The sequence below is a fragment of the Ahaetulla prasina genome, chromosome 2 (assembly GCF_028640845.1).
Source record: "Ahaetulla prasina isolate Xishuangbanna chromosome 2, ASM2864084v1, whole genome shotgun sequence".
NCBI classification, from domain to species: domain Eukaryota; kingdom Metazoa; phylum Chordata; class Lepidosauria; order Squamata; family Colubridae; genus Ahaetulla; species Ahaetulla prasina.
In genome coordinates, this window is record NC_080540.1 from 178,183,592 (window position 1) to 178,205,121 (window position 21,530).

The following is a 21,530-nucleotide window of genomic DNA, read 5'->3' on the forward strand; positions in this document are numbered from 1 at the left end:
ATCCTGACAGAGCTGAATACTGGGCTCTATCTAACAAAGTGAAATTCAATGGTGAGAAAAGTAAGGTCAACTTAAGCAAGAAAAACCAAATCTAATTGTGTAGAATAGATGGTACCTAGCTCAACAACAGTAACTGAGAGGGATTTAGGTGTCCTAATGCAGGGGTCCCCAATCCCTGGGCCATGGCCCACTACCAGGCTTTGAGCTATTCGGAACCAGGTTCATTCTTGCCCGCTTCTCAGAGGAACCATCCCTTCTCCCCACCCCCAGTTCACAAAGCCAGAAATTCAATTCTAGTTTATTACAGCCAGAAATTCAATTCCAGTTTATTACAGAAATTCAATTCCAGTTTATTACAGCCATAGGCCAGAACAAAAAAAACAACACTCAATAAATATACAATTAAAAATTCAAGAATAAAATACTACATAACAGATAAAATCTATGATAAAATCCAGTTATCTGTTATGTAACTTAAAATTAAAATACTACTAATATCAATCGTGTATAATACCATTCCTATAATTAAAATACATGATCTCAACCAATAGGGTCACTTCCTAATATACATGCGTGGAGAGCCGCCAAGTATGTGAGTAAATGTATTTTTCCCATAACTGTTATATATATCTCCAAAAAGTTGGCATCAGTTGACATCTATAATTCGGTAACCATTTTTTTTCTTGTGGACATTGCAGCGACACAAAATTTTGCCACTGCATGTATGGTAGCCAGATTTGAGTCTTGGAGGAGAAAGTCTACATAAAAGTCGACTGGCAATCTCTCTAGTAAGGGGAGAATATATATTGGCCTACATACTCTGTATAATTCACAGTACAATAAAACATGTGAGATATCTTCGACTTCTCCTTTACCACATATACATACCCGTTCTGCTATTGGTTTTTTCTTATACCTACCCTGGAGAAGTGCTGAGGGGAGAATATTAAATCTGGCTCTGAAGAAAGCTATTCTTTATTTTGGAGAGATCAGATCATTCAGATATCCTGCTGATTCCCACACACCGTGTTTGATTTTGTCCCTACTGTGGAGAGGCAACCTGTTTAATTCTTCTTGGAACTCCATGTCCTTCATTCTATCAATTGCCACTTGCTTTGCTTTGTCAAAGCCTAGGGACGTTAAGAATATCGGTGAGAGCCCCTAAGAGCCCAGCTTGTGATCTATCGCCTGTTTCCAGGGGGAGGGGAAGTTGTCTATCAGCACTAGCGGGGACAGTCCCTCTGGAAAGAAATGAATCTTTAGCCAATAGATGAACATCATCTTCCAGCTCTTACCTGAATTTGAGGCATTCCTGTCTCAATTCTTAAATGGGCATTTGGAGTTCCTTTGGGTGCAGCTAAGATGGCTCGCAGGAATTTGGTTTGTATAGTTTCCAGCAAGTTTTTCTTTGCAAGGATTCCTGACTGTGCCCCATAAAGAATCTGCACCAATGTTTTGGCCTCAAAAAGTTTTAAGGCAGCAGGTACTAATTGACCCCCGCCTGTATAAAAGAAGTGTTTAATTGCATTTGAGGACCTATTGGCTGCTTGCAATGTCTGCTCCAGGTGTGCCTTCCATGTCCCTTGCGAGTGGAAGACCACCCCAGATATCTAAATGTCCTCACCTGTTCCAAACTATGTCCTTCAATTTTCCAAGAGTATTGTCTGGGTCTTTATTTATCAAAGTTAAGGACCAACTTATTCTGTTTACAGAAGCCAAGTGTTGCCCTAATTGCTCTCTTCAATCCTATGGGAGTTTGTGAAATAATAGCAGCATCGTCGGCATACAGGAGAATCGGGATTTTGCATTGTGCTATATTAGGAGGGTGTAGATCAGGGTTCTGTAAAAGATCAATTGGGGGTTAATATAAAAGTTAAAAAGGGAGGGGGACAGGATGCAGCCCTGCCGTACCCCTTTTTGAACCCTTACTGGGCCGGTTAAAATCCCTTGAGGATTACACCTCACTTTCAGGATGGAATTGGCATACAGTTTTTGTATGAGAAAGAGGAGGCGTTTATCAATTGTAGTGCATTTTAATTTCTCCCATAAGGTGTTTCTGGATAATGAATCAAAGGCCTGCTTAAAATCAAGGAAGGCCACGTAGAGAGAAGATTTTTTTTTGTGCATATATTTTTGCACTAAATGGTGGAGTATCAGGATATGATCCACCGTAGATCTTGTTCGTCCTTGATTATCCCCCCTGAGATTAGCCAATCCTGGAGTTTATAGTTTAGGTGTTTAGCATACAATTTACTAATAACACATAGCAAACTAATGGGTCTATAATTTCCTGGATCATTTCTATTGCCCCAATCTCTTGGCATATGGCCCGTTTTTCCTATAAATGTAAACAGCGATGCTAAAAGTGGTGCCCATCAACTGGTGTTCTTTTTGATTATTTCTGGGAGGACATTATCAGCACCAGGTGCCTTATTAGCCTTAAGGGCTCCGATCAATCCTGATTATTTGGGGGTAGAGGGGATTTCCCCAATCCTCTGGTGATGTACCAAAAAAGGGATGTATTTTTTGTCTTGACTGAAGTAATTAATCTCTGCCAAGACTCCTTCAAAGCCGCACTTTTCTTTTCTTTTAGGAGGGTCTTATATTGTGCCTTCAACTGCTTTAATAAGTGAGTGTGATCCTCAGAAGGGTCATTTTTACTTCTTCTATACTCCTTATTATATATCCTTTTTAAATGGACGCAATCTCTATCGAACCATTTTTTGTTCTTTAAAACTGGCATTTTGGAGTGAGCTAGTGTTCTATTAGTAAGAACCGATTTCAAATTTGAGATTAAAATTTCAAACTCCTCTAAGTATGGTCCTTCAAACTCATTTCTTAGTAGAGATGAAGACAATTCTATGGTTTCAGGGACTGACATCCATTTAGTAACTTCCTTTGCATTTTCCTCGGTCTATTTAATTTTTACCTGGTTATTTTGGCTCTCTAACCTGGGTAAGTAGATTGAGCCAACCCTTAGTAATTTCTGGTGTAGTGTAAGAGTAAGAATAAGTGAATCGTGATCACTTTCCAGACACGAGTCTACCTCCATCTTCTGCAAGAACTTCAGGAGGTCGTATGATATTATCCAGTAATCAACTGTGGATTTTCTTCCTGCTTCCCGATAAGTATAGTCTGCAGTGTAGTCATCTCAAGTGAAGCCGTTCAGGATACAAAGGTCCAAGGGTACAGTCATCTGTCTTACATACAGTCCTGCCCAATATTGCCTTAGTGTCTTTAAATTGTCTGGGATGCAAGGTTCTCCTGGTTCATTCTCATCATAATGGATCTTAAATTGTTTAAATAGTGTGTGATTGTTTGGGCCCATCCTAGTGTTTAAGTCCCCCCCAATAATTATTACCGCTGTTGGGTATTTATTTAAGCAGCCCAAAATAAAATCTATGCCGTCCCAAATCTTGTTAATCAAATTCTTATTGAGTGGGAGAATGTAGATATTGAAAAGCAAAATCTCCATCTGTTTAAATAAGAGTAGGGTAGTCACAACCCATGGCTGCAGAGGTGATAGTGATACACATTTAAATTGCAAAGATGTATTTACTAATGTTGCAATACCCCCTTTAGCTCTCCCCCCACCCACCTTACTTGGGACAGCTGGGATAGAGTTAATACCCATCTAACTGTATCTCTGCGGCAGTCCAGGTTTCCTATAAGAAGAGAATGTCAAATTATGCTATATAGTCAAAAAAAAGTTGGTCTTTTGATGGAACAGTCCAACCCACTATATTCCAGGTTATGATGGAGAGGGGATCCTCTTTTGCAGCTCGTCAGGAAATTTGATTTATACAATGGGAAGTTGTATGGTTGTTGCAATGGCTTGAGGTGTCATCTCGCACGAAATCGGCCTTCACTAAAAGGAGGGTTGCCCCTTCTAAATTCTGTGTCGACTCCTGGTCAAATTGTTCAGGGTGAGAAGATTTAGCACCAGCTAACAAGGCTTGCCAATACACTGCCTCTTCTCTAGGTGTAGTGCAGGGGGTTATTCGGTTGTGTTCTATTTGTTTTTGAGCTGATGATACTGGTGTGGGTCCTCTCTCGATTTCTTGATATGGTGCTAAAGGTATCATAGGATAATCACATAAGGATGCTAATAACTCCTTCTTTACTGGGGCCTCCAATGGCCCCTGTGGGTCTTGGCTTCTGTTTTCCATGATTTCATATGCATGCAAATCCTTGCCCCCTGAGGGAGAAGTAAGAGGCTCAATTATAGGGGTAAAAAGGTAAAGGTTCCCCTCGCACATACGTGCTAGTCGTTGCCGACTCTAGGGGGCGGTGCTCATCTCCGTTTCAAAGCCAAAGAGCCAGCGCTGTCTGAAGACGTCTCCATGGTCATGTGGCCGGCATGACTCAACGCACGGAAGGAACACTGTTACCTTCCCACCAAAGGTGGTCCCTATTTTTTCTACTTGCATTTTTACGTGCCAATTATGTCCAATAGAGATTTCTTTAAATTTTCTAATTTGAATAGGATGTTATCTTGTTCTTTCCTTGGAAGAGCGCCAAAAGCATTAATGAGACCAGTTTCTATGCTGTTTACATCTTTGCTGGACAAGTCTGGTTTACTCCCACTTTCTTCCTCTCTCTTTTCCAAGGTTGAGAATGCAGAAGAGACAGCAACTTTGGGAGCTCGCATGTTAACAATTAAGGGTTTAACCCTTTCGTCACAGAAAATTCTTGATAGGAAAAATTTGAAAGGAGGCTAGATGTGCCTTCATCTTGAATAACATTAGTGGAATGGTTGGCTTTTTGAAAGATAGAAGTATCCGCTTCCAATTTGGGGCCTCTGGAAGCCACTCCGCGGTGCAGAGCTCAATCTGCCCCCAGTGACAGTGTAGAAGCTGGCTTAGGGAATTTAGTATAGCACTCTTGGTAATCCAGCGTCCATGATTAATTCTATTCATATGAATTCTAAGCGCAACCTGATGTGTTTGTAGTGAGCGATATGATTGTTGAAATTGTAGGGGAGATGCTTTACTGTCTTCCAGTGAAACACCTCTATTAATACCTCCTCCTCTTGGTGCCTTGTCTGAAAAAGGACTATTTTTCTGCATGGGCTGCCACTTTTTGGCAGGCTCTCCAGCTGTTTCCCTGGGTCTTTGTTCTCCTTCCTCCTCCCTATCCTGAGTATGTGGTCCATCCAAGCCTGTTGTATGGACTTTAGTGTGGACTCCTGTAGCCTGATGTTGTGCTTGCAGAAGAACAGCTGTATCTTTTTTCAGTGTCTCTAAGTCATGTTGGATGGTTATTAGTTGCTCAATTATTGAAACCACCATTTGTGCTGTAAGAAGGCATTGCTTTGCCATAAATTCTGTTGTATTCTCCCATGGTAAGCTCTCCAGACCCTGGATTAGTTTGTTGTTAAACTTTTTAGTCTTTATCTCGGTCTCCATACAAGCTGGAGCTGGACTCGTTGATTGTGAAAACAGCTGGCTGTTATTTTGCTCCCCTCCCCCAAGATTAGGAAAGTCTAGTATCTGCTGTTTTTCCAAATCTCTTTGCTGGTCCCGTTGGGAATGGAGGGGGGGATATTTTTTACTTACAAGACTTTTGTCAGCAAAATGCTGGTCAATTTTTGGTTGTTCTGTATTCTTCATTGGTGGGAGGGAACCCGGGCTGGTGCCTTGGTGCTTCTTTCTTTTCCCCATGCCTTCTTATTCCTCCTCAGCAAAAACTTTGTCTGTGTTGTGGTCTATGATGTTATCGTCTCCAAAAAATATTATTTAAATAAAAGGCTTCAGTGGGTATACTAAAAATTAATAAATAAAATAAAAACAAGAGGAGCTGCTGCAAAAATGCTCTGGCTGCAGCAGCAGCTCTGCCCTCCTTCTTTTCAAGTAGTAAAATTGAAATTTTTTAAATTTTAAGGTTAAAAGTTAAAAAATGATTTAAAAATTGATTTAAGAGTTAAAAGAGTATTTTTAGATAAAAAATACAATAAAAATAGTAAAAAAGAGAACAAAGTTAAAAAATTAAAAATTGATTTAAAAGTAGAAAGAATGTTTTTTTAAAAAAGGATAAAATTAGAGAGTAAAAATCAGAGCAAAGCTCCCATAAAAGCCAGAAAGGTTGAGGAACTCTATCCTAGTAGACAACCACTAAAGTGTGAACTAGCAGTGTGTTGCAACTACGGGAAAGCCAATGCTGTCCTAGGCTGCATTAAAATCACATGAAGTGCTAATACTACTTTATACTACACTGGTAAGACCATACTTGGAATTCTGCATCCAGTTTTAGTCACTGCAATACAAAAAAGAATATTGAGATTCTAGAAAGAATGCAGAGAAGAGCAACAAAGACGATAAGGTGACTGGAGCATAAAACATATGTTGAATGGTTGTGGAAACTGGATATGACTAGCCTAACAAAGAGACAGTCTAAGTATGTCATAGTAGCAGTCTTCCAATATTTGAGGGACCATTACGAGAAAATGGGTGATCTGTTCTCCAAAGCACCTGAGGGCAGGACAAGGCATAACAGTTGGAAGCTTATCAAAGAGAGATCCAACCTAGAATTAAGGAGAAATATCCTGTTAATGAGAACAATTGATCAGTGGAACAGCTTACTTTCAGAAGTTGTGGATGCTCCATTACTAGATGTATTTAAGAGACTGGATAACCATTTGTCCAGAATAATATAGGGTCACCTGCTTGAGCAGAGTTTTGGACTAGAAGACCTCCAAGGTTCCTCCCAACTTGGTAATTCTGTAATTTATTTCTTTTTCACTTTTCTCTTATTTTTCTCTAGTTCTTTTATCTTAAAAATTTATATTATTTTTATTCTGTAGAAAAACTTATTTAATAACAACCTAGATTGATCCAGAAACTAATTAGGATTGAACCCAGTTTGTACATAATTGGGGGCCACCAGTTAATTCCAGGCTAAACTAGAAAGTTGAAATAAGCAATCCCAGGAGAAAGGGATAACAAATTTCTTCCAAATTGCTATAAAAAAAACGACATGGTTGTATTCATGATAGTCTTGAATACAATTTGACTTGAATTCTTTTTTTCTTTTTTTTTGCCAAGAAGGATGAACTTTCTAGTTTTGCAAAGTTCATGTTGCCTGCTCAGTGAAAATATCACAGCAAATAATGGTTTGCTCTACAATCCATGATTTAAACTTACAAAGGTACAAAGGTACTTACACACTGTAAACCGCCCTGAGTCTTCGGAGAAAGGCGGGATATAAATGTAAAAAAAAAAGGAATCCCTGAGATGTATATAGGCCTTCCTGCTAACTTTCTTGATCTTCTCACTGTTCTTGTTATTGAGAAATGGGAACTCTGGCGTGACTTACAGATTGAGACATTGGAAAGGATGCACTTTCTGGTGAATATTTGCAAACAGTTTAAAAAGTATAGTGAAATTCTAGACAGTTGCTCAGTGAAGGCCAAAGAAGAAATTATGTTAGCTATGATAAATGATTTTTTTTTGGGGGGGGGAAATTGCATGTATGGGTGGGTGCGCTTACATGTGTGCACCTGTATGTGGGTGAGCCCTTTCCTTCCCTGCTACTATCTTCATAAAGAAATCCCCCTCCCCCAGGCATCTATTGATTTGGATGGAAAGCTCTTATTTGTGTTAATAGCAGTCAAAACCACAAGTGAGGAAAGAATTAAACTTGCTCTCACCTCCACACTTATCCATCATCTTATTTTAAATAAATGATTGCATAAATATATTTATTAATCCAACTACTGAGCAACAAGTCTGGGTTGGCAGTAAGAGGAAATCTGGCCTAAAAGAAAATATGTCAGGTCTTTGAAAATTTTGCATTTTTAATTGCTTTCATGTTTTCAATGCAGCTAGAAAAAAGTGTCCGCCGACTACGGGAAAAATTCTATGGAAAAGTGAGCATCACAGATGCTGTGATTCTGATGCGGACATTCTGCAACAATCATGACCAAGTCTGCAAGTACATCACCCTTGATATAAAAGAAACAGAAGGTGAATCTATCACTGATTCTGATATACTAGCCTATGTGGGGGAAGGGGAAGTCCGCAGTCAAACATTTTGGGCCATTCATGATTGTTAGGGATATATTCACAGAGAAGGGAACAAGCAGAAGGAAGAAACTCAGGGATTTCCATAGCCTGTTTGAAGATTCACACAATATCTTCTGTATTATAGATTTTTCTGATGTTTTCAGTCTATTATAACTCTGACATATCCTTATTCTTCCTGCTTGCATGTCCAGACACAGAGTTATTATTATTAATCATATTTTTTATATTTTTACTTCTGCAGCCTGTCCTGCCTCATAGGGACTGGAGGTGTAGGTATCTTATCTTTGTCATAAGTGCTGGGGGAAAAAATTTAAAAATTCTTTCTTAAAAAAATTTGCTTAACTGATCTAAAACGCACATTACCCAAGTCAGACTAACCATTGGAGTGTGTATTTTCCATTCAACATGTGCCTTGCCTTGCTTCCTTGAATTTCTTGGATCCTTTTATTAACCTATTCATTGCACCCTACAGGTTTGCAAATATGTGCATGTAGACATTTATTTCTTCTATTTATTTTGTTTTGTTGTATTTTACTTTAAATTATTATTTGTAAAATTTATTAGCTGCCCATCTTACCACAAGGCAACTCTGGTCAGCCTGCAATATTAAAGTTTATATTTGTGGCTTCCTCTGGTATCAGAAGAGGCAATCTTGGTGACTGTGAACACTGTTGGCATAGTTTTCCTCCTTTTTGAGGAGGGAAATAGATGGAAAGTATTGTATATATGAGATGAGAGAGAGGAAGGAAGGACCATATTCTCTCCAGTTCTTAGTCTGACCTAAAGATTGCCTATCCATGTTGCAGTAAAAATGCAGCTGTTTGATTTTAAAGGAATCTAATCAGTGGTGGGATTCTACTGGTTTGGACCAGTTCAGGTGAACCGTTAGCTCCGACTTTCAGCCGTGAGCGAACCGGTTCACCCTCAGTTTTGAAGTGCCCCACCCCCACCTACCCCTGCATTATATTCACCTATATTTCCATTTCTGAAGCCCGCGCCTCAGCTGTTTTCCTTGCTGGCAGCAATGTGGAAGGTGAGTTTTCTTCAAACTGTGCACATATGAGCAGTGCAAAGTATGGGCTTAGTGAACCAGTTGTTAAACCGGTAGGATCCCACCACTGAATTTAATGTATGGAAAACCACAGAAATAATAACAGTTGCAGAGATAATGCTAAAAAAGGATAATCCATGAGCATTAAAGATAGACATCAATTCAAATTATGCCAACTTGCTTATTTTGTCTTGGCCTTCATCCCCAGTCAACTGCTGCATGTTTTTGCCACATGGATTTCCATAAAGTATGCATTTCCCAGTTTCACAACTAGAAATCTTCATGTTGGCTGTTTGTTTTAAATCTAATCTGCTCTAACTATATATTTTTGTTCTTTAGATGTAGAGCCAGAAGATGGAGAGAAGCTCAGTGGTGATCCGATAGCATTGGTAATAATAATCTGTTTAATTTAGATGTTCTGATTCCTTTAGGCAAAATCTGAGGAGTGAAAGACCACATTGAAAGGGATATTATGGACACTAAATTGGGAAAGGGAATACAAAGGACCAAACTAGTTTAACCTTAGTTGGGGAACCAGCTGCCATTCTACAGATTATTATGCTATATGGTATTCCAGATGCTTTTTTCCCTCTTCCTGCTATTTTCTCAGTATAGGGTAAAAACAACTGATTTAGAAACCATAACAGTCATATAGCCCTTATGATTGTTCTCCTTAGGTGTGCTGATGTGATTAGGCAGTTCTTGTTTTTATTTCTCCTTTCCATTGAAGTCAATAGGAAGGAAATATTTACCCGAAATTTGAAGCTGGGATAAACTGAAGCCATTCATGACTAAATATGTAAGGCGGGGTAACGGCATGTGTGCCTTTCACCTAAGTTGCCCATGCCCTATCCAGGACTCTTCCTCAAAATCTTTTTTTCTCTTTGGAATATACACTGTTTTATTTTTAAAATAATATATATTTATAAAATAGTTAAGGGATAGTGATGATATAAATTCAAGGACGCAAATTTAAAAGAATATAAAAATATGTAATGCATACAGAAAACCAAAGTTAAAGGGTAAATATGAGTGGATAACCAATCAATGTGAAATATGGTATGACTAATATATGCTAATATATTATTAAAAGTTTTTAATACAAGGTATTTTATACCATTTTCTAATCAAAACATTTCTCTATTAAACTTTATCGGTATCTGATTAATATAGTTCAAATTATTAAAACCAAAGAGTAAGAGAGAAGTTATAGGTGACAGTTAATATATTATGACAATACTGTAAATTATATCTAGACAATATGTCAAGATATAAATTCTAAAATCTGAATTTTGGATGTAGCACAAGTTTTTTTTTTTTTGCATTTATATCCCGCCCTTCTCCGAAGACTCAGGGCGGCTTACACTATAGTCTTCATCCTATTCGTATATTTATATACAATTCCATATATAAAACTGTTACATGAAAATAGAAATAGAAATGAATTCTATATAGCATTACTTTGCTTTTTAAATAACAAGTTCTTCTAGACTTCAAATTCCTACAATTTAGTTAGCCATTCTTTTACTTTTAAACCTTCATCAGTTTCATATTCTGCCATTATATCTGAATTACTCTACCCATCTATCAGTTGTAGCTTCCAGATGTAACATTCTAGGTTTGGTTTACTCATTCAATTACTTGCCATTCGAATTTCCCTGGCAATATGTTTTTGTGACTTGGAAACTGTTCTTTGTTGTATGGTAGTAATATGGTTGTCTATATTTCTGCTGTCTACTTTTTCACTTTAACTTTTCTTTGTGTTTTTAGAAAGTAGTGAATAAACTGAAGGAAGAAGAGGAGCAGAATAAAAAGGTGATTAAGGGAGGAGGACAGGGCAGCTACAATTGATGAGGATTACTTTGGTAACATTTTTTTTTCTATTTTATTTAGATCAGGTTCTCTGAGAAGCTGAACTGTCAGTTTGAAGTTTTAATGAGAGAAAAATCTCACAGTTAATTTTTTTAGGCAAATCGAAAAAGTCTTTCTTTGTCAATCCCTTTTAACAGTTAATAGACTGGTTAGCAGTTTAATCATTTGGCATGAAGAATTTATCAATTGTTGATAAGTAGCTCTTAAATCATAAGTGCAATGTAAGCCCTGTGCTCAGAAGCAATTTACTTAACATTTTCCACCGGCTTCTAAGTTTTTTTTTTAATTTGAAAAAGAAATTAAATGGAAGCCTAAGATATCGAAAACCAAATCATTAGTCTCTCATCATCAGTATTTCCAGATGTGCCTCTGAAGTCCCATAGAATACACAGACATTATTGGAAATTAAAGAATAAGTAACTACATCTCTCTGTGGCCTATATATTAAAAAAAGAAAGTGGAATGGGAAAGAACACCCAGGGGGTCTAAACTGTAGAAGCCATAGAGCAGCCTTATCAATTGTTTCTAAAGTTACAATTTAACAGTACTATGTATGAAGTTTAACAAATGACTAGCTTTTAATATATATTTTTTTTGCAGGACGCAAGGGGCAAGGATGATAAGAAAATTAAGGTGAGAACAGAAATGCTAGAATATGATGGAACAGGTTTCTCAGTACTCCCCATGACAGGCAGGTGTAGCATAATTCAGCCCCTCACAGAAATAATCCATCAGGATCGACTGGGGCCAGGCTTCAGAACTCCTGGATGTAGGCAGTGGTGGACTGTTTTCTCTGTTTGATTATCTTGATTTGGGTGGCAGCTTGCTGGTCTGCCAGAGGGCCTTCAGAATGTTGTCTTAGATCTTGCATGAAGTGGTCGAAGTGGTGTAATTCGTCCGTGTCATTGTCATGTAGGGCCATGAGCCAGTCAGCTGTGTCTCCCTCTAACGTCAGGGCCATGCAGTGTACCCTGGCCACATCATCTGGGAAGAAAACTCCAGATGTTCCAAGTAGAATACAGCCTACTTGTTGGTAAGCTAGAAAAATGTGGGATAGACAATATCACCACCAGATGGATTTGTAACTGGCTGACAAACCATACTCAATGAGTGGTCCTTAATGAAACTACATCTACATGGATGGAAGTAAGCATGGGGTACCACAAAGTTCCGTCTTAGGCCTAGTATTCTTCAATATCTTCATAAATGATTTAGATGAGCGAAATAGAAAGGGAACTCATCAAATTTGCAGATGACATTAAGCTGGCAGGAATAGCCAACACCCCAGAAGACAAAGTCAGGATCCAAAAAGATCTTGGCAGACTGGAACAATGGCCCCTATCCAACAAAATGAAATTTAATGTGGAGAAAAACAAGATGTCAGGGTTCCAAGTAATAAATCCATTGCAAGCAAGACTCTGAGGCAATTGAATTCCTCAGAGATTACTTTTAATGGAAATATCATATTGGCACATATCTAGTGAAAACCGATTCTGAAAACTCCTTCAGTTTTCACTTTAGTAAAAGTAAAAGATTTTCTACTTTCTCAAAACAATAAGTCACATGGTCCAGTCAACGTGCAGACTGACAGCCGGGTGGCATCACTCTGCCTTCCTCCGACCAGATGTGAGAATGTCCTTGGTTCCCAAGAGAAAGTATTTTGTTTTGGCTACAAAAAACCCTCTATCTCAAATCCCCCCTCCCTGACCCTCAGCTCCAGTGTGGCAACACTGAAGCAGACAAAATGGCTTCAGTCAGGCCAGCTTCAGGGTTGACACAAGGTTTTATACTTAGGCAGGAAAAACCAAAGGTACAAGTACAGATTGGGCAAAAGGTAGCTCAAAAACAGCAGCTGGACTCCAAGTGCACGTTGACTCCTAGTAACATGAGCTAGCAGTATGGGGCAGCAGCCAAAAAAGCTAATACAATTCTTGCTTGTATAAAAACAGAGTCATAAAATCAAAATCATGTAAAGTCTTAGAACCGCTTTATAAAGCCTTAGTAAAGCCACACTTGGAATACTACATCCAATTTTGGTCACCACATTACAAAAAAGATGTTGAGACTTTGGAAAAGGTGCAAGGAAGAGCAACTAAGATGATTAAAGGCCTGGAGACTAAAACATGTGAAGAGCGGTTGCAGGATTGGGTTTGGCTAGTCTAAGAAAAGAAGGAATAGCAGTGACATGATAGCAGTATTCCAGTATTTGAGGGACTGTCACAAAGAGGAGGGGGTCAATTTATTTTCCAAAGCACCAGAAAGCAGGACAAAAAGCAATGGATGGAAACTAATCAAGGAGAAAAGCAACCTGGAATTAAGGAGAAACTTCCTAATAGTGAGGACGGTTAACCAGTGGAACAGCTTGCCTTCAGAAGTTGTGGGTGCTTCATCACTGGAGGTTTTTAAGAAAAGACTGGACAGCTACTTGTCTGAAATAGTATAAGGACTCCTGCTTGAGCGGGGGATGGGGTGTGGACTAGAAACCTCCAAGGTCCCTTCCAGCTCTATTCTTGATTGATTAATAGATTGATTGATTGATATAATGCCAGACCTGGCCCAAAAAATGGCCCAGTTGTTTCAGGCTTCCATCATATTACACCCCCCAAGGGGGATGGTTCGTATTTGCCCCGACCCGGGAGGATGACTGGTGCTGGGGGTGCGGATGGGGCAGGGTAGCAGTTGGGGATGGTGCAGCAGCAGGTGCTGGTTGGATGGCCAGTACCACCAGGACAGCCAGTACTGGGACAGCTGGATCTGGTAGCACTGCCACTGTCACAGGCTGGCAACTAGGGCTTGTTCCACTGGGAAGGGGCTGGTCGCATATCCCAAACTCTTGGAATCTCCCTCTCAGATAGTTGAGTACTTAGTCGAACGCCCCAGCTGGGGTCCTCTTTCAACAGTTTCAGCCCAATCTGGAGGCTGTTGAGTTTGGGCCTGGTTGCCTCACACAATGTTGAACCCCAGAGGGGGTTCTTCTGGTTCCTCCATCCTTCCGACTTCTCATAACCAACAGGGTGTTGCCACACCCAGTGAGCCCTCCTACCAGTGCTCCAGTATCATGGGCAGGGGCATTGGTCCCCCTCCTACCACCTTCAATTGGACATCAAACTCACGCTGGCCACACCAGGCTCCCTGCTGGGGTGCCAGGGTTTCAGGTTCTTCCTTCACCCCAGTGTCCTCCAACACTTCTGACTCCTTCTCGGGTAAGGACATAGTCACAGATCTGGCTTAATGTCAGCCATCCCAACTTGGTCAATTAGAAAAGACTCTTGACTTCATTATTAATGAAAGAACACTTTACTAAAGCCAAGTGTAGCAAATGTAGCAAAGCCAGATCTGAGTTTTCACACCCAAAGCAACTGATTGACTTTTCTCTTGTTCCTACCTTTCCCCTTGGTTATCTCTAAGTGCCAATTACATTAAAACAAATTCCATAGTGTGACCTTGGAATGGCAGGTAGCTCTCACAGGATGGCATAAGTAGTTTCAATCCCCTTAGGCCAGCTCTTCCCCCCCACTTATACTTCCCCACAGCTCCCTCCCCCCAGTGTGTATGGCAGATTGGCAGTTGGCAAAGCATGGCTGGCGTGCCAGGGTGGCAATTCTGACATCAGCCGTATTATTCCCCAACCTAACCTAAGAGAATTAGTAGTTCCCATTAGTGCTTTCCTCAGCAATAGATCTCAGAAATTAGGCCTATTAGGCTCCTGTATGTGTATGATCATTACCCTCTGGAGAATAAGTCCAATGCCTAGCCAAATATCAGAGCACTGAAAAAATCAAAATAGGAAAGCTACCTAAGAGTTCCTGGCAAATAGATGGGGAAGAAATGGAGGTAGTGACAGATTTTATTTTCCTGGGTTCCAAGATCACTGCAGATGGGGACTGCAGCCAAGAAATTAAAAGACGCTTGCTCTTGCGGAGGAAAGCAATGGCAAATCTAGACAGCATACTAAAAAGCAGAGACATCACCCTGCCAACAAAAGTGTGTATAGTCTAGGCTATGGTTTTCCAGTTGCAATGTATGGCTGTGAAAGTTGGACCATAAGAAAGGCTGAGCGCCAAAGAATTGAGGCCTTTGAACTCTGGTGCTGGAGAAGACTCCTGCAAGTCCCTTGGACTGCAAGGCGATCAAACCGGTCAGTCCTAGAATAGATCAACCCTGACTGCTCTTTAGAAGGCCAGATCCTGAAGATGAAACTGAAATACTTTGGCTACCTAATGAGAAGGAAGGGCTCACAGGAGAAGAGCCTAATGCTGGGAAAGATTGAGGGCAAAAGAAGAACAGGACGACAGAGAATGAGGTGGCTAGATGGAGTCACTGAAGCAGTAGGCGTGAGTTTAAATGGACTCTAGAGGATGGTAGAGAACAGGAAGGCCTGGAGGAACGTTGTCCATAGGGTCACGATGGGTTGGACACAGAGGTGTATTCAGCAGGTTCTGACCAGTTCTCGAGCAGAAATTTTTAGTAGTTTGGAGAACCGGTAAATGCCACCTCTGACTGGCCCCACCCACATCTATTCTCTGTCTCCCAGCTGATTTGGAAGAAATGGGAATTTTGCAGTAACCTTTCCCTGGAGTAGCGTGGGAATGGAGATTTTACTATATCTTTCCCCTGCCATGTCCACCAAACCACGCCCACAGAACCAGTTGTTAAATTCGGGCAATAACGAGGCAGGAGACCAGTGAGTGGCAACAGCTCTTTAGTTTATAGTGAACCCAGCAAAAGCGTGCGGCAAAAACCCCTCTTTATATACAGTTTTGGCTGAGGCTTCAATCAATCAGCAACGTGCTATTTCCCGCCCAAGTTTCCTTCCAAAACTTTTAAAGATACATTACACTCCTTCCCTCCCAGAACGTATTGTCCCCATATTTACATAATTTTAGCATCTTATTTCTCTACGTAGTCACGCAAGTAGACAGGGCGTCTCCTAACCCTTTCGGACCTGCGCAATTCATTCTCTGGGAGTGAGTCGAGCTGGCCGGAGGGACTGTTAGTTCCTCCCAGCTCCTCCTCTAGGCCATCCGGCCCTGGATTATTTGCAGCGTCGTCCCTGCGGTCGTCAGGAGGAACCGGTTGGTGTCGCTGGACTTCGTCGGACCCAGATAAGTCCCGCGTTTTCCCCGGGTTTGAGTCAGCTGTGGATTCAAACATGTGGTAGTCAGGGCCTGACTGATCTGTTTCTGGTTTACTTATTATCCGTTTCCTTATTTGGTCTATGTGGCGCTTCCAAACCCGGCCATCCTCCATCTCTACTAGATATGATTTGGGCCCGGTTAACCACGTTGGGCCCTCGCTATAATTGTGTGCCCACACTGAGTCGCCTACTGCCATTTCCCTCGTCTTACCGTGTGCCCCCTTGTACCCGTCTGGGGTGTAGGCTGGGTTTAGGCGGTCTAATGGGCACCTGAGCTTTCTGCCCATTAATAGTTCCGCCGGGCTGCGGCCAGTTGTCACACAGGGGGTTCTGTGTTGGACGGCTAGGAATGTGTCTATTTTTGTTTGCCAATCGCCTGGCCTTATCCTGGATAATGCTTCTTTCGCGCTCCGAACGAAACGTTCTGCAAGTCCGTTCGTCGCCGGGTGGAAAGGCGCCGAGAGGACATGTCTGATGCCCTCCTCCGCCAAGTACCCCTCAAACTGGGTTGCCGTGAATTGCGGGCCGTTGTCGGAAACTAGGGTGTCGGGCAACCCATGGGTTACAAAAAGGTGTCTCAGGACTGAGATCACGGACTCAGCCGTCGTGGATCTCATGAGAATGATTTCTAGCCATTTGGAGTAGGCATCTACTACCACTAGAAAGGTTTGCCCGTGGAACGGGCCGGCAAAATCGATGTGAATCCTAGACCATGGGCCCTGGGGTTTCTCCCACTCTCGGATTGGGGCCATAGGGGGTAGTGGCCTAGACTCCTGGCAGGCTTGGCATTTCCCTACCCTGTCGCTAATTTCCTTGTCCATCAATGGCCACCACACATAACTCCTCGCTAAACCCTTCATTCTCACGATTCCCGGGTGGCCTTCATGCAGAAGTTCTAATACATTTTTCCGTAATTTCTCCGGGATCACCACCCTATCCCCCCATAACAGACACCCCCCTTGAACCGATAGCTCCTCTCGTTTCTTTACAAATTCCTTGAAACGCTCGCCCGGCGCAGCGGGCCATCCCCTTTGTACCCAACCAATTACAGTCCTTATTGTAATGTCCTTGTAAGATGCCCTGGCCACTTCCTTGGATGTGACCGGACCCGAGTCCAAAGAGTCAATTAGCAGGATGGGTGTCCCCGGGGTAGGGTCTTCAATGGTCTCCGGTAACGGGCATCTGCTCAGGGTGTCCGCATGCCCTAACTCCTTCCCCGGCCGGTGAAGCAATTTGTAAGAGTAGGCCGCTAGGAAGATAGTCCATCGGGTCAGTCTGGGTGAGAGAGCAACGGGCGTTGGGCGGTCGCCTGCCAATAGGCCTAGTAGGGGTCTATGGTCCGTGACTATCTCGAAGTCACGACCGAATACATATTCGTGAAATTTCTTTACCCCGGAGACTATAGCCAATGCTTCCCTATCTAGCTGACTATAGTTCCTCTCGGCCGAAGACATTGTTCGGGAGTAATACGCTATAGGGGCTTCTGTCCCATTTGGCAATCTGTGGCTGAGCACAGCCCCCACCCCGTAGGGAGATGCATCACAAACTAGCACTAATGGCAACGTGCCATTGTATTGAATGAGGAGGCTATCACTGGATAGAAGGTTTTTACTCCTTCGAATGCCTTAGCTTCCGCCTTCCCCCATGACCACACAGCTGTCTTCGCTAGTAATTTGTGTAGCGGTTCGGCTATTGTTGCCTTGTTCTTTAAGAACACCGCATAGAAGTTTACCAGGCCCAAGAATGCCTGTAACTTTGTTTTGTTTTGGGGAGCGGGGGCCTTCCTGATGGCCCGTACCTTGCTCTCAGTGGGGTGGATCCCTTCCCTGTCTATCCGGTAGCCCAGGAATTCTACGGATCCTACCCCGATCTGGCATTTGTTCAGCTTAACCTTAAGCCCGGCAGACCTGAAAATGCCCAAAACCTTCCTCAGCCTTACCCCCAATTCCTCTAAATTCTCAGCTGATACCAAGACATCGTCGAAGTAGGGCACCACCCCGGGTAGTCCCTGCAATAGTTGCTCCATTAGGTTCTGGAATAACCCAGGAGCCACACTAACCCCAAACTGTAACCGGGTGCATTTAAAAGCACCCTGGTGCGTGACAATTGTTTGCACTTCGGCTGTTCTGCTATCTACGGGTAACTGCTGATAGGCTTGAGCCAAATCTAGCTTGGCGAAAACCTGCCCTTGACCTAACGAGTGCAGCAAGTGTTGCACTACTGGGACGGGGTATGCACTCTTCTGCAATGCTTTGTTAAGCGTTGCCTTGTAGTCAGCGCAAATCCGGACCGATCCGTCCGGTTTGACTGGGGTGACTATAGGTGTCTCCCATTTTGCATGGTCGACGGGCACTAGTATCCCCTGGCTTACTAGTTTGTCCAGCTCCCGGTCAATCTTGGGCTTTAGGGCAAATGGAACCCTCCTAGCCTTTAACCTGATAGGGGCAACTTGGGGGTCTAGATTAAAAGAAATAGGGGTCCCCTCGTATTTGCCCAGGCAGTCTTTAAAGACGTCTTCGAACTCCTTCATTAGTTCATCCTTGAGGTCGACTTCGTTCCGAAAGACCCCAGTCACTCCCATGCCAAAGCTCGGAACCAGTCCAGTCCTAGCAAACTCGGTAAGGTTCCATCCACTATGGTGAGTGGCAGGGTTTTCTTGAACTGTCCATACTTGACTTGGACGGACGTTACCCCTCGAACAGGGATTCGATTCCCTTGGTAGTCCTGCACTCTCAGCTTCTGGGGTTGTAGCTTGCGCTTCGCGACGGCTGGCAAGTCTCTCACGAGGGTGTCCCAGGACATAATCGTGATTGATGAGCCGGTGTCCACTTCCAGTTGGCACGGCACCCCTTCAATGTGTGTCTTAGTAAAAATCTTTTTCTCTAGTTGCGTCGATGCGTGGCCCACTCTCACGGCGGTCTGGTTTAACCGCGCCTTTTTGAATGGACCAATCCGGGCCGCTTCTGCTCCCGCCTGATTGGTCGGTTTGAATTTTGGCGGGAAGGTTGGGGCTCGACAGGCCTGCGCTTATGTGCCTTTCTTTTCGCACCGCAAACCGCGCCCTTAAACTTGCAGTGTTGTCGTTGGTGTTGGCCCCGCAACTCACGATTCGCCCGATCCTCTCTCCGGCCTCCCGGTGTGGAAAACCTCTTCCTCTTCCTCATCTTCCGATTCGGCCTGGACTTCCTCATTGTGGACCGGGGTTGTTTTCGCTCCAGCCCCTGGCGCGTTCGGCATTTGCAGGGTCTCTGCCGCTTTGGTGGACATCTCGTGAGCCCTGGCCTCATCCAAGGCTATTGCTAGCGTCAGGTTGCTTTTAGACAGCAGCCGCCTTCGCAATCGGATGTCCCTGACCCCACAAATGAGCTGGTCGAGTAAGGCATCTTCCAAATCTCTGTACTCACAATGGTTCGCGGCTTTTCTCAACGCCGCCATGTACACACTAATCGATTCGCCCTCGCGCTGTACCCGCTGCCTCAACTCGAACCGTTGGACAAACTTTGAGGGCGTCGGTGCGTAGTGTGCCCGAAGTGCCGTTTGTAGAGTTTGCCACGGTACCGACTGTACCGGCGTCGGCTCTGAAAGTGACTCCGCGGTATCGAAAACCTCTGGACCGCAGTGGCTTAGGAAGTACGCTCGCTTCCGATTGTCCGAGACTCCTTGGAGTTCGTTCGCTTCGAGGAAACACTCGAAACGAGCCATGTACGACCCCCATTTCTCCTTTGCCGGGTCGAATGGCGCTGGCGGTGTGTAGCTGGACATTGCTGCTTTCCGCCCCTTACTGTCTGGGTTCGTGAATTCCTGGTTACTTCAGCTCTTTCTTTTGATCTCGCTGCCTCGAGATCCCATCCTCGTCGCCAATGTTAGATTCGGGCAATAACGAGGCAGGAGACCAGTGAGTGGCAACAGCTCTTTAGTTTATAGTGAACCCAGCAAAAGCATGCGGCAAAAACCCCTCTTTATATACAGTTTTGGCTGAGGCTTCAACCAATCAGCAACGTGCTATTTCCCGCCCAAGTTTCCCTTCAAAACTTTTAAAGATACATTACACCAGTAGCAAAAAAAATTTGAATCCCACCACTGGTTGGACATGATTTTGCAACTAACAACAACATCTTAAGAGTTGGAACAGCCAATTCTTCATCTCTTCATGACAATAATTTTAGATATTTAATGGTGAAATAAAGGAATATTTATTGATATTCAAAATGCAAAGTAAAACTTATTTAGAAATATGTTGGAAGCTCTATTTAAATAGCTTCCTTCCTTACTAATCCATAGTACATTTCTCCACAGCATCAGTCAGAACTTCCATATCCATATCCAAAGCCTTTCCCTTCCCTTCCCTTCCCTTCCCTTCCCTTCCCTTCCCTTCCCTTCCCTTCCCTTCCCTCGTTGATGAGACATTAATTTACTCTATGGATAAAATACTTGGATGTTTATAATTTTAGGGCACTTGAGATCACTTCCATGTCTTTCCTTTGTGTTTTCCTTAGGAGGTTGCTAAACAGCTGATGCCCTTGACAAAGGAGAACTTACAGATGTTCAATAATGCCGAAAACAATCGCATCCCTCCAGTTATTCGCCAGTTTTCCTGCCAGCCCTGTGACCATATGTGGTGGCGTCAGGTCCCAGAGAGAAAACAGGTCAGTGTGATGGCTTTAATGCGCGATCCTATCTGATAAATAATGATTGCTTAGCCCTCAAAGGAAGGTGGTCCAAGAACTGATTATACTTTCTCGTGGCCTGTCTTCCTTGCTGTTTTCTACTCTTGCCTAAATTGAACAGAAAAATACCATGTAAGTATGTGATAAAACAGTCCTCCACTAAATTCATATGAAGCATAGAGATTAGTATGTTCACCTGTCGTTCTCAGTTTAAAAGGAATTGGAGCAAATTTGTGCAAAAGAAATTTTTTTGCAAATTGTTTCTTTTTAAACCTGTAGTCTCCTGCATTGTCATGGCTCCTTGGATTGTTGAACTCATTACCTGACCACAGGAACAGAACAGAACCCATTTTTTGAAGCTGTGTGTTTTGGGTTTCTTTGGGTTTCAGAGTTTTTTCGAAAGCAAAATAGGTACATTAAAGTTATTGGACTCTTTTAGCCCTTTTTTTAAAGAAATATTTACAAGGAGACTTTCCTCACTGATACTGAAAATCAGCAATTTCCTGCCAAAGAACAACAGTGTGTCCTCCAGAGAGCTTCCAGGAGCTAGAAAAATGTGGCTGGGGGTTGCCTGAGGACCATGAATTATCCACCCTTGCTACAATTTCTTTGGGATGGGAAACTGTAGCATAACTAACTTTGGGATTTTTGTGTGAGCTTTTCCTGTCTTTCATTCTTTTATCTCATAGTCATTCCAAGGACTAGTTGAGGTGAACCCATCCTAGGGTCTACTCCAAAGCTGCATTTTCCTGTAGGGATTCAGTATCTGAGTTGTGTCT

General features: G+C 42.6%; 2 protein-coding genes across 3 annotated transcripts in view; one reads left to right on the top strand and one right to left on the bottom strand.

Moving 5' to 3' along the window:
• The window catches only part of SHFL (shiftless antiviral inhibitor of ribosomal frameshifting), a 42,417-nt gene that overhangs the window by 14,289 nt on the left and 6,598 nt on the right, over nt 1-21,530 (top strand). Inside the window, exons 2-6 of one of the 2 annotated variants that reach the window (XM_058171026.1) lie at nt 7,823-7,964; nt 9,415-9,464; nt 10,846-10,890; nt 11,548-11,580; nt 20,581-20,730. In XM_058171026.1, coding sequence (XP_058027009.1) covers nt 7,823-7,964; nt 9,415-9,464; nt 10,846-10,890; nt 11,548-11,580; nt 20,581-20,730 — 420 coding nt within the window. Of the gene's footprint in view, nt 1-7,816; nt 7,965-9,414; nt 9,465-10,845; nt 10,891-11,547; nt 11,581-20,580; nt 20,731-21,530 lie in introns of those variants that run through there. The other variant, XM_058171027.1, reaches the window with a different exon arrangement.
• LOC131192153 (uncharacterized protein K02A2.6-like) lies at nt 11,594-17,102 on the bottom strand. The gene has a single exon (XM_058171025.1). The coding sequence runs from the start codon at nt 16,942-16,944 to the stop codon at nt 15,838-15,840; it is 1,107 nt and encodes a 368-aa protein (XP_058027008.1). The 5' UTR covers nt 16,945-17,102; the 3' UTR covers nt 11,594-15,837.

Excerpts from the sequence above, each read along its gene's own strand:
- LOC131192153 (XM_058171025.1), bottom strand. The coding sequence starts at position 16,944 with ATGAAGGGTTTAGCGAGGAGTTATGTGTGGTGGCCATTGATGGACAAG.